The sequence below is a fragment of the Corvus moneduloides genome, chromosome 6 (genome assembly GCF_009650955.1).
Source record: "Corvus moneduloides isolate bCorMon1 chromosome 6, bCorMon1.pri, whole genome shotgun sequence".
NCBI lineage: Eukaryota > Metazoa > Chordata > Aves > Passeriformes > Corvidae > Corvus > Corvus moneduloides.
Window position 1 is genome coordinate 46,200,743 of NC_045481.1, and position 18,002 is coordinate 46,218,744.

At 36.4% G+C, this 18,002-nt stretch overlaps 1 protein-coding gene across 7 annotated transcripts in view; it reads right to left on the minus strand.

The window, feature by feature from the left end:
- CHID1 (chitinase domain containing 1) overlaps positions 1 to 18,002 on the minus strand; it is a 107,353-nt gene that overhangs the window by 55,916 nt on the left and 33,435 nt on the right. For all 7 annotated transcript variants that reach the window (XM_032112584.1, XM_032112582.1, XM_032112585.1 and 4 more), the window contains 2 exons: positions 12,824 to 12,925; positions 11,433 to 11,588 (listed from right to left, as the gene is read on the minus strand). In XM_032112584.1, coding sequence (XP_031968475.1) covers positions 11,433 to 11,588; positions 12,824 to 12,925 — 258 coding nt within the window. The remainder of the gene's footprint in view (positions 1 to 11,432; positions 11,589 to 12,823; positions 12,926 to 18,002) is intronic.

Consider the following 18,002-nt stretch of genomic DNA (forward strand, 5'->3'; position numbering starts at 1 on the left):
CTACTTCAGGACAAACTGAGTATCTGGTGCCAATCCTTTTTTGTTAAAATAGTGGAACAATAATTCCAGATAAGGATTCCATTGATAAATGATTGTTTTATTATTCTATTGGACTTGGAGACATGACTACAGAAAAGTAGTCACTGCATTACAACTATTAAAGTGGCAAAAAACGGAAAGAAACAGAAGAAGGGAAAATGAGGACATTTAGTGCGATTGCACTAGAGCATTATAACCTAGTCATCCACAAGGTACCTTACACCCAGTATCCTAATACTACAACCACCTGGGTTTCAGGCATCCTTAAAAAGATAATTGTATTAAATGGCAAGATGCTCCAAACTCTAACAGCTATGAAAGATTACGTGCAGAGAATCACTGCGCCACATTCTGGAATAAGCAGCTTTATAAAGAAGCTAAATTCAGAATTTAAGCATTTTGCAGTAAATAAGTATATAATTCTATCGCTTATACCACAGTTTTATGGGTTTTATTTCTTTCTTCATGGCCCAGCACCTGTGTACAAACAGTCAACCTCTTTTTTTATCAAATATGACTCAGACTTATTTCTATAAGGATTTTTTCCCCGTATTTCTACAAATACTGCTAGTTCAACTTAGCCATAACTGGCTACCAGAAAACACAATTAGGCTGTGGAAATAAAATCAGTTTTAAAACTCACATAATAGTACTGAATAAATAAATATACCAGCATTTTTCAAATTATGCATTTATGTAAATGAGGGAAGGTTAACTTCAAAAGCCTTCTCTAGCCTGATCACTCACTCTTCTTGCCATTATGTGTGATTTTGTGCCAGCTGAGGACTCATTTTCGTGAACAAGTAGCTTTTCATCGGATGCAGGTTTTATGTGTAAAATATGCTAAAATAGGTAAATGTCAAAATGTGTTTCTCATTCCTAATAACAAGCAAAAAAAAAGATTCCAAGTTGAAAATTTAATGTGAAAATAAGCTCTGGAATAAATTCATTATCCTGTGAACAAAGAGTTTCATTGTATAAATCAGCATATTTTAAAAAAAATTCAGCTCAAGAAACATTCTAATACTAAAATTCAGGTACTGAAGAAATTAAAGCTGCCAAAATACTTTAATTGCAGAGATTTCCAAACTCATGGAGGGAGGAAAAGAAACATTTAAACAGCAGATAATTTAACATCAGAATCCAAAAAATACTCATAACAATGGCCAAAATATAAACAACCAAGCAACAAATATGCCCTAGATTAGCTAATACCACTCTAGTGGTCTGTGAGCACATTCTGGAGTTTAGACACTAAGGAGACAGAAAAAAACAATTTTGGAAATAACTCATTCCTAAAATTTTAAACCCTCTATAAGTATCAGAGTGAATTACACTGGGCTGCTCCTGTAGTTTTTCTACACAGAATGTGCATAAATAACAGCGCCACATTTCTAAGGATAATTTCCCATCCATGTGAACAGAAACACTCTAATTTCAAATGATAAGCTGTCAACATGTGGCAGACCATAAGAGGTGATTGTAAATTTTGTCCAGTGCAAAGAAGGGAATTCTAGTAACTAAGTGCAGTGAACTTAGAGAAGGAGAATGGAAATTATTTAGAATGTAAATCTGAGCAGCACATGTGAAGATATGCACATTAATGTCATTTGAAACAAATGGCTCCAGGTAATTTTCTCCATGTCAATTTCTTCCATACCCTAAAACTACAACTATTTCTGATGACATTTATTCTTCCTTACTGCAACTAAAAAACCACATCTTTTCCTGCTCAAGTACAAGATTACTGAGTTCTTCAGAACAAATTGTTTCACCTGTTGCCACAGACTCCCTACTGCTTAAATCTACCTACTAATGCACTCGAAGATTTTATGTTCCTAATCCACTCCTATTTAAAAATCTCTTTCTCACAGTACTATAAAACAGATTCTAGTAAAATACTATTTATCCTGGAAGACACTCCTGTACATAGTAATGGATGCCATCAGTCCTTTATTATGCAGGTTGATAACAACCATTTCACAAAAGACTAATGGCAAATGGTTTCTTCGCAAATTAAGAGTGGTTTACTTTAGGCAAGCTCATGATTCAGTATCAGATTTTGCTTTAAAAACCCACAGATTTTCAACTATTCTTAATACATCTGCTAAATAAATGCTGCCAGTCAGCTACAGAGTTCCGGGCACATCTTATTCTTAATATTCCCTTTATGGATTTTCTCAAGGAATACTCTAGGGGCAAGAAGCGAGATGAAAAGTCTTCATTTTCGGAAAGAGGTTTTCAGATCTGATTGAAATGTATTGGTGGAGTTCCCTGTAAGCTTGACATATTACCATCAGTGGTACAGGGCTTTATTTTTTTTTAATCTGGGGAGAGACTAAATGCACGCTGTAGTTAGCAAGCACCTTAGTTTCTCCTGACTTAAATTTAAGTCAGTTTTCTTAAGACTATGCTGCTATTGATGGAGAGTTTCCATCACCACATTCATCAGTTTTCTTTCATTATGACATTTGTGAGGAAAATAAAAAAAACCAGCTAAAATACTCCTGAATATAAATCAGAAAAAGTGTCCCACAGATATTGCCATACTGGCTATGCCTTTAAATGGAAGCACTGTGTCTGCTGCCCTTATCAACTCATAGTTCTAAAAATCCTATAAATGGCATCTTCAAGCAAGGCTTACAGAGAGACTGACCCTTAAGATTCAAGCCTTTGCAACATGATACCCACCTTACACATACAGATGCTTATAGTATTGGTTTTCAGGGTCAACTGTAAGAGAAATTACACATGACAAACAATTTACCATTCATCTCTAGCTATTCTACCCATTCTCCTGTCTCCTAATTCATGTTCCCAAGGATGAATACATCAACAAAAAGAGAATTGTTCAGGAGTCCTTCAATATGCAAACTCAAATACAGAAACAAAGCCAGGATAAACTAAACAAGAACACCTGGACTCAGCTAAGACTTAGTGTCCACAAAAAAAAAGGTTAAAATTCTGAGGAAACTAGGATATTTAATTCGTAAGTAAGCAGCAGTCAAGGTGATATGAGACCCTCACATCATATTTATAACTCAAAATTACAGTGGTGACAGCAGAGACACCATGCTCCCCATAATGCTTTCCTTGTGTATTCACTCAGTAATGAGGGCTCAGCAATGGCAGTTTGCAATGATCATATTGGTTTCCAGGTTTGGTACATAAAGCTCTTCCTGAAGATGCATGACTCATTGATTTCTCTCCATGTGCTTACAATCCACAAATGCTAAAACCTAAGAACGATTCAATAAATTATTTTTATCAATAGGCATCTTCACTTCTGCTGTCAATACTAAAATATATTCCACTTCTATATTGAGTTTGCTCAAACTGTCCAGTGTCTCTTTACTATAAAATGTAGAATCCAGTGAAGTGTAACTACACATTTATCCATTAAAGCGCATTCAAAGTGGTGCATGAATATGGAAAGCAACAGCTTCATTGACTTTTACCTTTCTGGATTTATGGCTCCAAGTGAACAGTGTACAACTACTTCTCAGGTGGAAATACCTTATTTTCTTAAGTTACTGGGGCTCAAATCCCAGGACTCAGGGACATTTGCTTTCACTCACAGGGGGAAAAAAATCTTGCACATTACTAATGTCTAAATTTGGTAAATACAAGGAAACCCTAAAGATAAGACAACTTCCTTTAGGTTTTAACCACTGTAGTAAATGATTTTATACTCAAAATTGCAAGCAGCATATGCCATCTACACCCGCATCCTGTAGTAGAGGCTGGCAGTATGACTATCCCCAGTCTCACACAAACTGGGTCACAGAACTTCACAGACTGTGAACAAGAAATAGTTAACTATATAAGTATATATGGTAACTAAGGTATACATTTAGGATATATAGATATATTTTGGACATAATCTTGTATATTTTATTGAATTTCCAAATAACTGATTTGTAATAATTTTCATAATACTGTGGTTTTTTCCTAAAAGTAGAGGAAGTATCGAAGTCTGCCTTGATTTCCATTTTAGCCATGAATAGTACTGCATTTCAGCATCATTCTGAAATGCAACTCTCCTATTTTTAGAACCCAAAATCCAAAAACTTACTTTAGGTAAAATTTACTACTCAACATTTTCAGATCCATTTTCCTAACGTGGGCATGAATTAATTTAGGGTAGAAAAACCCCACTCTGTTTGCTGGCATTACTAATATACTGAAATAGCTCATAAAATCATAAAGAAAAAATGTATTGGACATTGTACCACTACTGAATGTTATCACCAGAAACCTTATTCAATCACCTGCTGTATAATTCCAAGTATAAACAAGCTGTTTGCACAAATCAAAAGCTGTTAATGTTGTGGAACACACTCGCACTCCTATTACTTCAAAGACTGTATAGCTATATGCTCCATTACTATTTCCTGTAAGTATTACTTCAAGGCTTCAAACCTATTCCTAAATCTTATATATTTCCACACTGGCTCTTCACTTGGTTATTGAGTCCTTCCATTGGTAATTTGATCACTCTGAACACTTTACTGCTGTGATTGCTGCTTTTCTCTGGAATTGCAATAAACATGCACATTTGTTCTTGCCCTCTGAAAGAATTTTGCACAAAAAAAAAAGTCTTGAGAAATGTAATAATGCTTTTAGAGAAATTTTTTCACTGCCATATGCAAAGAATAATGTTTTGTAACTTTTCCTTCTTTTCTTTTTTCATTGTAGTGTTTAAAAACATTGTGTCAAAATGAAAGGAAGAATTTAGGTTATAAGATTCTGCCTATATCAAACTTACAGTTCACATCAGGATGGAACTTTTACAATAAAAACTAGCACCATACTTTAGTCTGCACTGTGGAGCAATCTCAGAGTGCATAAAACGGATGCTTTTTTTGGATTAAACAACTGGAGCGGCACTCGAACTGCTAATGAGTTCCAGCTCACAGGACCAGACCAGAGTCACCTCAAAGGAAAAAGCCCCAAAGACTCATCATGTAAGCACTGGGTCCCCAGCACCACTTTTGTGGCAGTCAGCTTGACAGCATACTCATAGCCAAGAAATAAAGACATAACTTCAGAAAAAAAGAAAAAAAGGAAAGAGCTGTGTTTTATCAGGAATTACTTTATGTTTCAGAGCCTGCTAAATAAAGCTTTGAAAGTGGTGCTCTTTAGCAAATGAAGGCGTATATAGCTATCTTCCTATAAATTCAACCAACTGAAATTACATTTGAGTTACCAAGAAGGTTCATTTCAACTTTCAAATCTATGCTGATGATATTCAGATCAGTTTCAGCAGGCCTACAGAAACTCATATATTGATTTTAATTCTGACTGCTTCCCCAACAATCATAGCAATTCAATTCACTGAACCGATTAATGTTAAAATTAGATAATGAGGATTGAAAAATCAGTTTAAGATTAGAGAAACTCCAAGCTACTTGCTTTTAAAAGAAAAACTTGTCTGCTAAAAAACCCCAAGCAAACACTACATATCAAACAATGCCCCTCTGTGAAAAAAATACAGATGATCTCACTACTGTCAGTTTTCTAGTAAAGAGAATAGACAATCAATCTAAAACTCCAGGATCTATATTTATTTTTTTTCCTTCAGGAAAAGGTCAAAAACTCTCCCTGTTTAGAAATAAGAAGGAAGTATATCCAGCTGTCTGGAGCCAACACCTTAGCCCATGCATCCCTGTCAGCGGTGGGTAGGTCCCAGTGTAGCTGATGAGCTTCACCCAGGCTGCTGTCCTTGGCTCCAAGAGAGGATGCCACACCTTCAGAATCAAAAGCTTCCCAGAGGAATCTACACTGCACACAATCCAACAAGTGAGCACAGTGCACTTAGCCAGCTCTAGGCTAACTTTGTATAAAGTCACTAAGCATTTTCAGGAGGCCCTTTTCATACTCATCCCCAGCTGACCTGCAATGGAACTGGACACAAGGAGTATATTGTGAGGCACAGCAAACACCAGGCAAAATTAATGATTATCCTTTCTGCACTGAGCATGAGAGAGGATGGGGCAATGGGAGCAAAGGGATTCATGGTGGAGTGATCTGGATACAAACATGGTGTTATCTGTTCTATGTTCTTTGTTAATCATCATGTATCTGAAGAGATTCAATCAGAGCTTTAAGTCACCATTAGTGATCTCGGAAGCCCAAAGAAGGCTACCAAAGCAATGAGTTTCTTTCACTTTACACTGGGCACAAACACCCAGATGCAAATCTAGGGACATAAGTAAATTTAGCTTACAGGAAAGGTTTCTGGGTCTTGGTTTTAAACCACAGAAGTATTTTTCCTATTTCATCATGCTATCTTCTAATGGTTGGAGTGCAACAAGACAGTAAAGAACTATAGCCTTATTATTTTGTCAATATTTAACTGCCTAAATATTGCTTGTAGCAAATTTACTATTAAAAAGCACCAGGGGAGACAGAGAAGAACACATTTCACAGTAATATGCCCACCATTTAAAATGTACATCACAACTGACCGTTTTTAAAGCAGATTCACTGAGATATACACATTCACCCACAGCCAATGCCATTGTACAACTGAACTTCAGAACCAATCATTTGCCTACTAAACAAAAGCCACCTTTCTCTCATTTCAAAAGAAATTAAGAATGTGTTTTACATAAAAACCAATTATAACAGCTTTTTTATTTATCATCATAAGGTAAATGTGGATAAGCTGAAATATGACCCATAATTTTACTTTGTAAAATGTTCTGTCTACCTTACACAAATTAACTAATCTTACACTTTCAGCTAACAGCTCAAACTCTCTTTCCATCCCTAAAGGGAGGGAGGGACAGATATACCATGGAAGAGACACATACCAGAATATTCCAGAGGGAATTTAATAGAATAAAACTCTTGAAACACTCCTGAAATATTTAGACATCTGTAATATAGAAATAATTTCTGATTCCAGGCCCAATTGTAACTGCCTCTTATCACTGCCATTTTACCATCTGACCCTGCAGTGCAATTTAAGAAGAAATGGCTTAGCAGTTTCTTCAGTAAAGAGGAGAGGTGGACAACAGGTCAAGTTGTTCGGTCCCACAAAGCTAATGGGTACACACAAAGCTAATGGGTGCATTGGTTTATTTGAAATATTAGTATCTCCCCAAAATCCCACAAACTATGAACAAAATCGATTAAATCAGGATACAGAATCCTAGCATACAGGGAAGTAACAGAAATCCTGAGAGAATTACAGCATGAAGAGAAATGTTGTAAAAGCTTTGCAGCTTCAAGAGTATAAGAGTTCCTGGCACAAGCTTTTTCCTAACTTCTATAAGACAAAATCATGAGTCACAGTTGGCCCAAATGTCAAACTGCTGCTTATAAAGACAATGCCATGATAATTCAGAGAAAAAGTTCACCTCTAACCATTTCTAAGTACCACATTTTATGACCTGCTATTTACAGAATGGCAGGCAGCCAGTGAAATTCTCAGTAGACCTCTACATTCTCACATAGCTTGCAAGTCATCTTATTTTCTATCTTTGAACAGCAAAATGCATTGTAAAATTAGTTTCTCCCTTGCTTCAACTGGCAATTTATTATGTCAATCTTCTTAAATGTTTAAAATCAACATAAAAGTCCTTATTCAGATTACTTTAAATGAAAGGTAAGCACACGCAGCATTGTTTCAAAATAATGGAGTTATTCATATATCTATTTTTATCACTACATTTGGAACAAAAGCATCTTGAATGCAGAATATATTCAAAAGTTACACAGAGCCAGGTGGAACATTAGAGATGTATCTTTCCCCTTTCAACACTATACAAAAAAAAAGGACAAAATGACATTATCATGTGGAACTTAGCAGGGAGATACTCAGTAAAGAATTTTGACTTATTAAACATAAGCGACACTGTTGCCACATGACAGTGTTTGATTTATATTGCTTTTAATTCACAGCTAGCAATGAAGTTTATCAGTTCCTTTTTGGCCCAGGTCATTACGGACACAGATTTTAGATGGCATGGAATGAAAAACACCACTACACTACTGTGTAATCTCACATGAGAAGGCAAAACAAAACTGCAACTGAAATGTAATGTTCCAGTGATTAAGGGAGATCCTGTAGAACAGATAGCTAAAGGCAGAAAAAGTACATTGGAGGTAAGAAGCTCGTGAGATTGAGGGGCTTGCTGACCTACTGCAGGTCTCAAAAAGGACTCAAAGGTAAAGATCTCTAAGACCATCCAATTTCTTAAGCTTCAGGGTATACTGAAGAATCATTTACCCAAGACATACACTTGTGAGGTAAAAAGGAAACACTGTCAAGTCACAGTATCAATAGAGGACATGCTGGAACAAGGTGATCACTAGAGCAGCAAGTCAGCAGCACCAGATGGTTATGATCTGACAGGATTTTAATTCAATGGGAAGTGAGAATCACTGCATCTTAACAACTCAGACACCTGATTCTTGACAGCCAAAGGGCAGAAAACATTGCCATAAGCACTACAGGTGATTTGGGGAATCACAAACAGAATACCTTTATTTCCAGCTTACGATTTCATAAAAATTATGTCACAGTGAAATATACTCAGGAATGCAGCTTCCCTGCAGCTAATTCAACAGTACTTGGTTGATTAAAGCACAAGAAACTGCTATAATCTCTATGATTGACTCATTGTATTAATAACTAATAGCTGTGACTGAGCTTTAAGAAACAAATTGTTTCTGCAAATATAAATTGTAGTTCCTATTGTAACAACACCCAAGGACAAACTACACCGTGCTGCTGTAAGAGAAAAATTGTTTTCATTTCATTTAATCCTGAGATATATATGTATCTACATGCAAGCATATACGTATATACCTATTACTTCTTATGGTGTGTATGAAGAAAACAGGATATTACATGGAAAGCTTATATATCTTTGCAAGTACTTCTACCTTTAGATTACATTCTGCAATAAAAAAAAACAATGCCAAATAATATTTTATGCAAATAGGAGTTCTACTGTAAGTTATTTTATGAATTTCTGGACTGAAAAAAATATGCAGTGAATGAAATCCACCTATGTTCAGCATCTCTTTCCATCACATAATTCCTATCCTAAACAAAAACATAAACATGAGACCAGCATAGATTTCTGCATTCTGCATGCATTCTATGCATACACTTTACTAATAATCAATTGAAGTTCATAATACACTGACATCAAACAATTTGAGAAAACACAGTTTGCCACTGAAACTTGCAATTCTCCATCCCTCTTCTTAAAGAGGATCAGATTCCAATGAATATGCTTCAACAAGAAATTGTGCGCCTTACTGTGTGCCAAGGAGCACTGACATGCTGGAGACTTGTACTTGCAATAAATTTCATATGCAAAAACTTGAGCAGAAATCTACAACAAAGAAGTTGACACACACCAGACTGCACTTAACTGAATAGACTTTGAATTAATTTTTATACCAGTACCTTGGCTCAACTTCACTATCACTACAACATATGGACACTGCCTTAAAAGAGCCATGAATCAATCCTTCAGCCCTTTTTGAAGGTCAAAGGACTTCCTTGCAAATGGCCTGATACCACTCAAGTGGCAGAAAGCTTATTTTACACTAAACGCTTTTTGGGGTTTTTTTTCCTGTTCTCTTTATGGCAGAAGTTTGGCCTATTTTACAGCTACTTTACCTTGAATCTATTCTCCTTTTACATTACTACATGACATACACAACTGTGGATGCTCAGAGCTGTATTTCTGGAAAAATAAACATAACCATTGACCAACGGGTAACACAGCAAAGGGAAAATTGATGTGTTTTATGCATAAATTCAAAGTCTCTTAAAGACTTAGTCCAGAATCTTGCTTCTGGTAAATATCTGGAAAACTACTATTGCATGATCTGCCAGTGAAGTATATGTTAACAGAACTATTCTCTGTATAAAACATACTGTCCCATACTGTGCACCACTGTCCTACATACAGATAAATATAACCACTTTCAGTAAAAGTTACAGTAATCATACATGACTCTTGGCTAGGATATTTTTGCCATTAATAAAAAAGCAACATGAATTAATACTACAATATAGTCCAGAATAATCTATGAAAAGTAAAGTTCATGCCATCCTAGTGCACAATGCTTTTTCAAGTGGAAACTCAATTTCAGAAATTTCAGTTCAGAAAAAAGCAAGAACTTTCTATTCTGCTAGGTAGTGCTACACTCCACTTGCAAAAGGAGCTGTAAATATTACAGTGAAGCTAATAATTTTTCTGAGCTTGTATAATTAGGTCTGTAAATCTGACTATAGAGTATACTCTATAGAGAATACTCTAGAGTATTCTTCCTGCTTAAGGACCACAACTAACTTTACAGAAGTCATTCTGAAATACTTGCTAAATACCTGTCACTGTAAACAATGGCTTTATTTTTCCCTTTTCTGTTATTCAGTCAGATTCAAACACAAATCAGCACTGGAAAAAAACTGTGTCTACAGTATTATACCCCTGCAAAGAGCAAAGGAGAAGCGGGAAGAGAGCAGAAGCAGGCACAATGATAACAGTGTTTGTGTAACTGTAGGCATAGACACAAAAAAATTCAGGCTTACCTTACAGAGTTCACCTCAGATAGTATTTCACTGTCTAAAAAGCAATTTATTATTACATTCAAATATCATGGGGCAATGAACTTAGTAACCTGTGAAAGTGAGAACAGTCACTTGTGTGCTTTTGGTTTGTTTCTACTTGGCTTCATTCTATTTTATAATTCAATAACAAATTTCTGAACAAGCCTGATTTTCCTGTCAAATTCACAGTGGTTTTCTTGGTTTTTTTCTGGTTTGATGTACCATACCCTGACTGTATTTCTGCTAAGCTCACTGTTAGGATTGGAGGTTATTACCCCAAACTAAAACAACCATTTTCCTCTGAGAATCAATATAAAATTTCAAGCTGGCTTTGGAATATTTCCTTTATCTTGTTATAGATTTTTGTCTCCAGGTGAGCTTATTGCAGCTTTTTCTACCAAAAAGAAATTTGGTGGCAACTTCAGGAGGTGAGGGAAAGAATCATTAGGGCAACTACAGGAACCCCCAAAATGATACAGAGTGTAAGAGAATACTGCAGAACATTTTTAACACACGGATGGCAACCTGCATGTACAAACATGGAGAGAGGAAAGAGGGAAAACTACACAAACCATTTTTGCATAAGAGTTCTAACAGGATAACTGTGCCATCTATCTGCATTTCTGTACAGGGCAGAGAAGTTACAAGTCTTACTCTAACTGGTGTACTACTATTTCATGTGCAGATTTATCACTTTTGCCATTTCTGTGTTGCTAATACATCCATATTTCTAAACAAGAATACTTGTGAATTTCTAATTTTTTGTGAGAATATATAATATAGAAGTATTTATTATCCAGAAAAGTCATACCTGCTACCAAGGATTGGCTCCCCAGAGGCTCCCAAAGCAGAATAGTCCATGCCATAGAAATTCAGTCCTAAAAGTATTTTATTCCTCCATTTTGAATCAGGATCCAGTACTTCAACACAAGCTCGTACCCAGGGAAGGGGGGAGTTTGGACCAGGTCTGTCAAGTCAGCAAAAATTAAACAGGTTGTCAGAAAAAGTACATGTTCATACTCATCCTTCTCTTTTTGACCAGTGTAATTGTAAAGAGCAAATTATGGGACACAAAAATCAGCGAGGATGAACCTACAATTCCATCAAGGTTAAATGCACATTCTTCAGTAGCTTGAAGTGCTGATACGCAAAACATGCTTGCCCCACTCTTGACTTTTTGATTCAATTCTAAGGTGAAGGGACATAAAACTCCTTCCTAGGGGTAAGAAAAAGTTTCCCCCTAGTACATTTTCACTGGGCCTTGCACAATGCCTACCCTATAATTCAAAACCCTGTATGACTTCAGTTACTTTCCAATACCATCCTCAATGTTTTTACTGCAAGATGGCAAAATACACTGGGACAAAATCCACCATTTACTTACAGAAGGAACTATAAAATTAGTAACTGGTAAGCAAGTTTCAGATTGTGTGACACTTATTTATGGGAAAAAACCTAAAAATTACCTAACAAAAATGTACATGAAGAAAGAGAGTGTAGCATTAATACACAGAGTAATTAAATTGTCATGTATGTAACATCAGGATATTGCACTCATTCCATTCCTACCTCACTGGAGAGGAGAGCAGGCTTTCCCTCAAACACTAACGTGACAGAAGGCATTCACTAGCATGGTAACAGGAGAAGTATATCCTAGTCTTACAAATATCAACATCTGCTACTCTCTAGTAATTACCTGCCTCAAAGCCTACATGATACCTGTGTCATTAAAACTCAACATGCTAATATAGCAGAGCAGTGTTGCTGGGAACTGTGCTCATATTTAAAGGCAAATCAAGTATCAACTGTTTAAAGCTAATTCGTTCCACAATGTTATTATCAGTAGATTATTAGCATACCCATCCTGCAGAACTGTGCTAAATAACTCAAAGCAAAAGAACCTGGCCTGGAAAAGAGTAAGTACCAGGTTAACCTTTCAAAAGGATGCCTTTTCAGCTTGAGTACAAAGTCTTCCATAATATCCAAACCCCAGACATACATTGCTGTTAAAGATGTACTGAGTTAGCAGCTTGTTAAAAAATCATCTATTTTAATTACTAATCCAGGACTTTAGTATCTGATAAACTTACAATACACTATCCACTAAACTAGAAAAAAAAATGATCTTGTACTGTAGATTTAACAGACTTAAGTAGGAATCAGCTCCTTCAATGATATTTCTGATGTCAGATGGAGTCTTACCGATGTGGTGCTGAAAAGTCGTACGTCATGAGACTGAAGCTGTCTATTACTGAGGCCAACTGATCAAATTCTTTCTTTGTGAACATTCCTGGCTGGTTTGTCCTTTCAAAACAAAGCAAAACAGAAACAGGAAGAGATAAATTACTACAATAACCAGGCTTATTCTCTCCATGGGGTTTCATACCATTTCATCACATAGGAAAAATCTTTCATTCTGAGGTGGCAAAAAAAAAAAAAAAAAAAAAAAAAAAAAAAAAAAATATATATATATATATATATATATATATATATATATATATATATTTCACTGCCATTTTTGTAATAAACATCTAAGAAAAAAAAAATAAATTCAATGCTATGTAGGTTGCCAGCGGGAAGAATCATACTTCCACAGCATACTTACCAAATAAGCTTTTCCAGCACGGCTACAATAGTTATTATAAGGGCTGTGGACTAATCAAATTGCCCTAGGTAGCAATCAGTTGAACTCTAAAAGCTTTTACGAAACCTTTAATTGCTTGGGCTGTTAAACTGGTTTTGACACTTACAAAACTAAGTTCTCTGAGGTATACTTAAACAAATGGATGGGTGCAGCTTTAATAGAAAAATATACACCAAAGGTAATTTTTTTATTAACCTCCAAAAGAACAATTTCAGTTTATACTGTACTTAAGAAAGACTAAAGAAAGAAAATCTGTTTTCTTTAGACAAAAACAGATCCATTTCTTTCTTTGGGCAGGGGAGAGGAAAGAAGAAATCCATTCTATGACCTTCTCTAGACATAAGTCTAATTATGCCTTCAGCATATCTTGGTATGAAATATGGAACACCATTCTTACTTCCCTCTTTTTTTTGTTTACTCTTGATTTACAAAATATAGAACTGTATTAATATCTACCTTATCTTCATGGGTGAGGGGGTGTATATTTTGTTTGTTTTGGACTCAGAGAGGCTATTGACTTCCCTCAGTCATTCAAGATGGAAACAACTAATTCACACAAGTTGCCTGAAAACACTGAATCTGTTTCAAAGAGAATTTGTAATTTCAAAATAGCAGCACAAATAGCACAGCAGGCAACATAAGACAAACTTAATCACATTGCAAAGATGAGACTGAACTAAAATAGAGGCCAGAAGAACCCTGTCCTCAGCCAGAGGGCTCTGAAGCATGTCAACATGAGGCAAACAGGTACAAAAGCAGGATATTGTCCCAAATAATCTGGGACAGCAGTTTTTATAGGGGGACATTGCAAAAGAAGAGAAAAGGGAAAAAAATGTAATTTAACAGCTACAAACTCAGAGGTGCATCTCTCCCATTTAAGAGGCAGACTTACAGGATTGTACAAGATTCCTCTAGAGAGCAGAGGAGAGAGACTGGAGAATCCAGACCTTCACAGTAGTACCAGAAACTGCTACTTGATCTACAAATTGGAAGCCAACCCTTGTCTAGGCAAGGTATGCTTTTAAAACTACTCACATTCCATCTTAAATGTAAAACCAAAAAGGTGCTCAGTGACAGATGCAAGTAATAAACAGAAAAATCACATATTTTGACCTTTATCCCTTTTGGATCAGTGTGCAAATTCTACATCCAACAATATGTGCTGTGTGGATCACCAGAGCATAACAGTGTTCATTTATCCGTTCAGAAGGACACTTAGTGTTCCACTGCATAAGGAAAGAGGTGAACAAAATGCAAGTTACAAAGTGGGGCAGATTAAATCACGTAACATGCCTGTCATGTTATAAGACAGCAAAGCATGAGTGAGATGTGCAAGAATGTAATCTGTATGAAGCATAGTGGTGTTGCAGTAGTCTCAGATTTTCAGAACCAGTGATATACTGGTCATAGGAAGGAGAAATTCCATTCCTTTCCTTCAAGGGTTGTAACAAATTAAAACAAATCCTCACTTCTGGAACCTACTGGTAGACCTCAGGTTTTTTATAGTTATCTGCTTGTCATGTACTGCAATTGCAAACTACAGTTGTTCTACAAGAATTAAAATAATAAATACATTTTTGAGACAATGTCATGGCAACTTGGATGTCTGTAGGCAAAGCAATTTCCCGATGCAAACTCCAGCAAAACACATTTTCAGTAAATTGATTGTGATTACTCCTGAAGGGAAAACCATAAAAAGTAATTATAATGTGTATTAGATATTAGGGCAAGTTGGATTGCTTTATAGATTAAGCCAGGTAGTAACTTTAATGAAATTTGCATGTGTAACTTAAGAAGAAACCCACAGGTTAAAACGGATATTGTCATAATTTTCTCCAAAGCAATTTTGTAACTCAACTATTTCTGTTACAAAGGAATGCCATCCGAGTGGCAATGGCATAAATTTCCAACTTGGAACAAAACCAGCAGCAATGAATATACTTTGTCCATTAATGTACAGTGTTAAAATAGCAGCACTCTTCAAAAAAACAAGCACCATTCACCATTTCAATAAGTACCACCAGTCAACTCTGCTCCAGTCAAGCACTTTGGGAAAATGTCCACTGGAACAAAACCAGGACTATTTGATTCACGTCTTTAGAATTGTTCCGAGTCAAGAAAACTGGCACTCAAGGATAAAACCTAAACATTTCAACAGCTACTATACTTAAAATTTGAGGTTTTCCAATCATTCCGATATTTATGTAAACTTAACTCAAAGACAGGTATGTTCTACTGACTACTTTGTTGAGAAACTCAGCACAGAAAGTCAGGAGACTTGGCACAAGATATGCAAAGTCCATGAAAGGAATATTTTCGAAGTCTAAGTCAAAAACTTGTCATTCTTCTAAACTTTGAATACCGTTTCCAAAACGGTCAGTGAAGTGGCAGAAGCTTCATCATCATTTATTAGCTCTGTAAAATATATATAGAATCAAAGAATCATCAAATATGCTAAGTTGGAAGGGACCCACAAGGATCATCAAGTTCAACTCCTGGCCCTGCACAAGACAGCCATGACAATCTTCCCATATACCTGAGAGCGATGTCCAAAGGGGTCTTGAACTCTGTCAGGCTGGTGCTGTGACCACTTCCCTGGCGGGCCTGTTCCAGTGCTCAGCCACCTTCTGGGTGAAAAACTTTTTCCTAAGGTCCAACCTAAACCTCCATAAAGACCATAAAAAGAGCCTGTATTTAGAGTTACCCTAGTTTGCTAAAACACTCAAGCCTAAGTCCTACTGGCTTTGTAGAGAATTTGGCATAACTTAACCAGTTTGCTGAATATTTTCAGTCTTCTAAACTGGGACAGACTCTGCTCTCACTTGGTCTTATTTTTTTAACATGGCTTGTTTCATTATAAAACTTTATGAAGAACATTAAGAGACACTGCAGAAGGAGAGGCAAGAGTAACAATTGAGTTTTCTCTGAAAATCTGCTCTTAAAACTTCCACTGGTCTTGAGCAAGCCTGGGCTCTTCTCAGCCCCTTTGCAAAACCAGACCCAAACTCTTCTCCTAAGATCCTGAAACTCTCCCAGAGCTGAGAGAAGGATGATGATGCAGGAGGGGTGGAGAAGGAATGAAGATGGAATGGAAAAAGGATGTCCTGGGTGGCACAGCTGGTGCCCCTGGCCCCAGCCCCGGAGCTCCAGCCACCTGGGATTGTCCCATGCCAGGACTTGCTCCCTGGGGCAGCACTGTTCCACGGTGCAGGGGGAATGGGGAGGCCACATCAGCAATGCGCCTGGTGATACCGCCCTGACCCGATTGGAATGCAGGGCACCAGGATGGAACCAGTTTCAGCTCATGGATATTCTCAAAGAGTTAAAATTCCCAGGCATTCCTGCTAGTATCAACTATTCCTATTCAGCATCCATGGGTGTTTTCAGTAACTTGGATTGAACAAAACACATTAATGTGAATTATAATCAACTGAAAAACTGAACTGTTTAAATTGAATCTACAACCAAGCCTGCTGCTCGGCGCATCCCCGAATGAAACAAACATTTGGAAGATAGGGAAGGGAAAAGGAAGACTGATTTTTCTGGGATTGCTGAAAACCATTGACATACACTATTAACAAGAACCATTTTTTTTTTTTAATCTGAGATACTTGAGGGTTTTTTACTATTAAATAGGCCTTAAACTTGTTCAGGCAACTTCTCATAGTTACAGGTTTGGTTTGCACTATTATTGAGAAAGCACTGGGGTTTTTAGCTCCTTTCAAGGCAGCTTCAATGTGGCAGCGCAATATTATGTCTCAACCTATGCAACCAGGCACTATATTGTATTTTTATGTCTTCTTTACCCAATGTGCTTTCCCTGTTTCCATGAAAGAGCTTCTCTGGCATTGAAAAATACTCTGGTGAAAAGCAGATGCAAAGCTAGTAAGTGTTCAGACTTGAGTCATCACTCAACCTACTATTCTGATTGACAATTTAGGATCCAAAAATTTGTCTTACACTTCACGGTCTACTTTCAGTACAGGGTATGTGGTTTATCTGCCTGGCAAGCACATTTCAGGGAGGGAAATTACCTAAGCAAGACTATACCAATGCACAGTATGAAATGCATAAACAAATCTCCATAAAATGAGACATCAAATGTGTGACAGGTATAAGTTCTGTCACTTCAAGAGTGACTTGAAAATGCTCTGGCACTGGCAATGAGGATGATAAAAAATTCCACAGTAAACAGAAAATCAAATTGTATCCTCTATCTTATATCATTAATATTTTAAATTAACACTCTGTGGTGAATGTGTGTTACATATTATTGAAAAGGAAAAGAATCGCTCAAAGAAATGAAGCTTTATTTTTTCTTCTTTCTGGTTTGAAATGACTGTTAACCTGGAATGATATTTATCCCATATTTTTCAATTTTCTGTTTTCTAGAAAAATCTGTAGGATTATATTTCTAAAATACCAGCCAAATGTAAACACTTAAATTCCTTGGACCAACAAGCCTTTCTAATGGATATAGTATCTATTCTTTATAGTATTTTTAAGTATTTATTAAAATGTGTAAGAAATATGGACTTAGCCCTGTAAAAATACATTATCTGGAATTAATACAAACACTGTCTTTCACTCCTGTTTAACATTTAAGGAATAAGGCACCATACAACAGCAATTCAGAGAGGTGGCTTTCTACAAAAGCAAGTAGAATTTATCAGTGCAGGGGAATGATTAACACTAAGGATAGAAAACAGGGCATGGGAGTGCTGGGTGTGCAGAAAG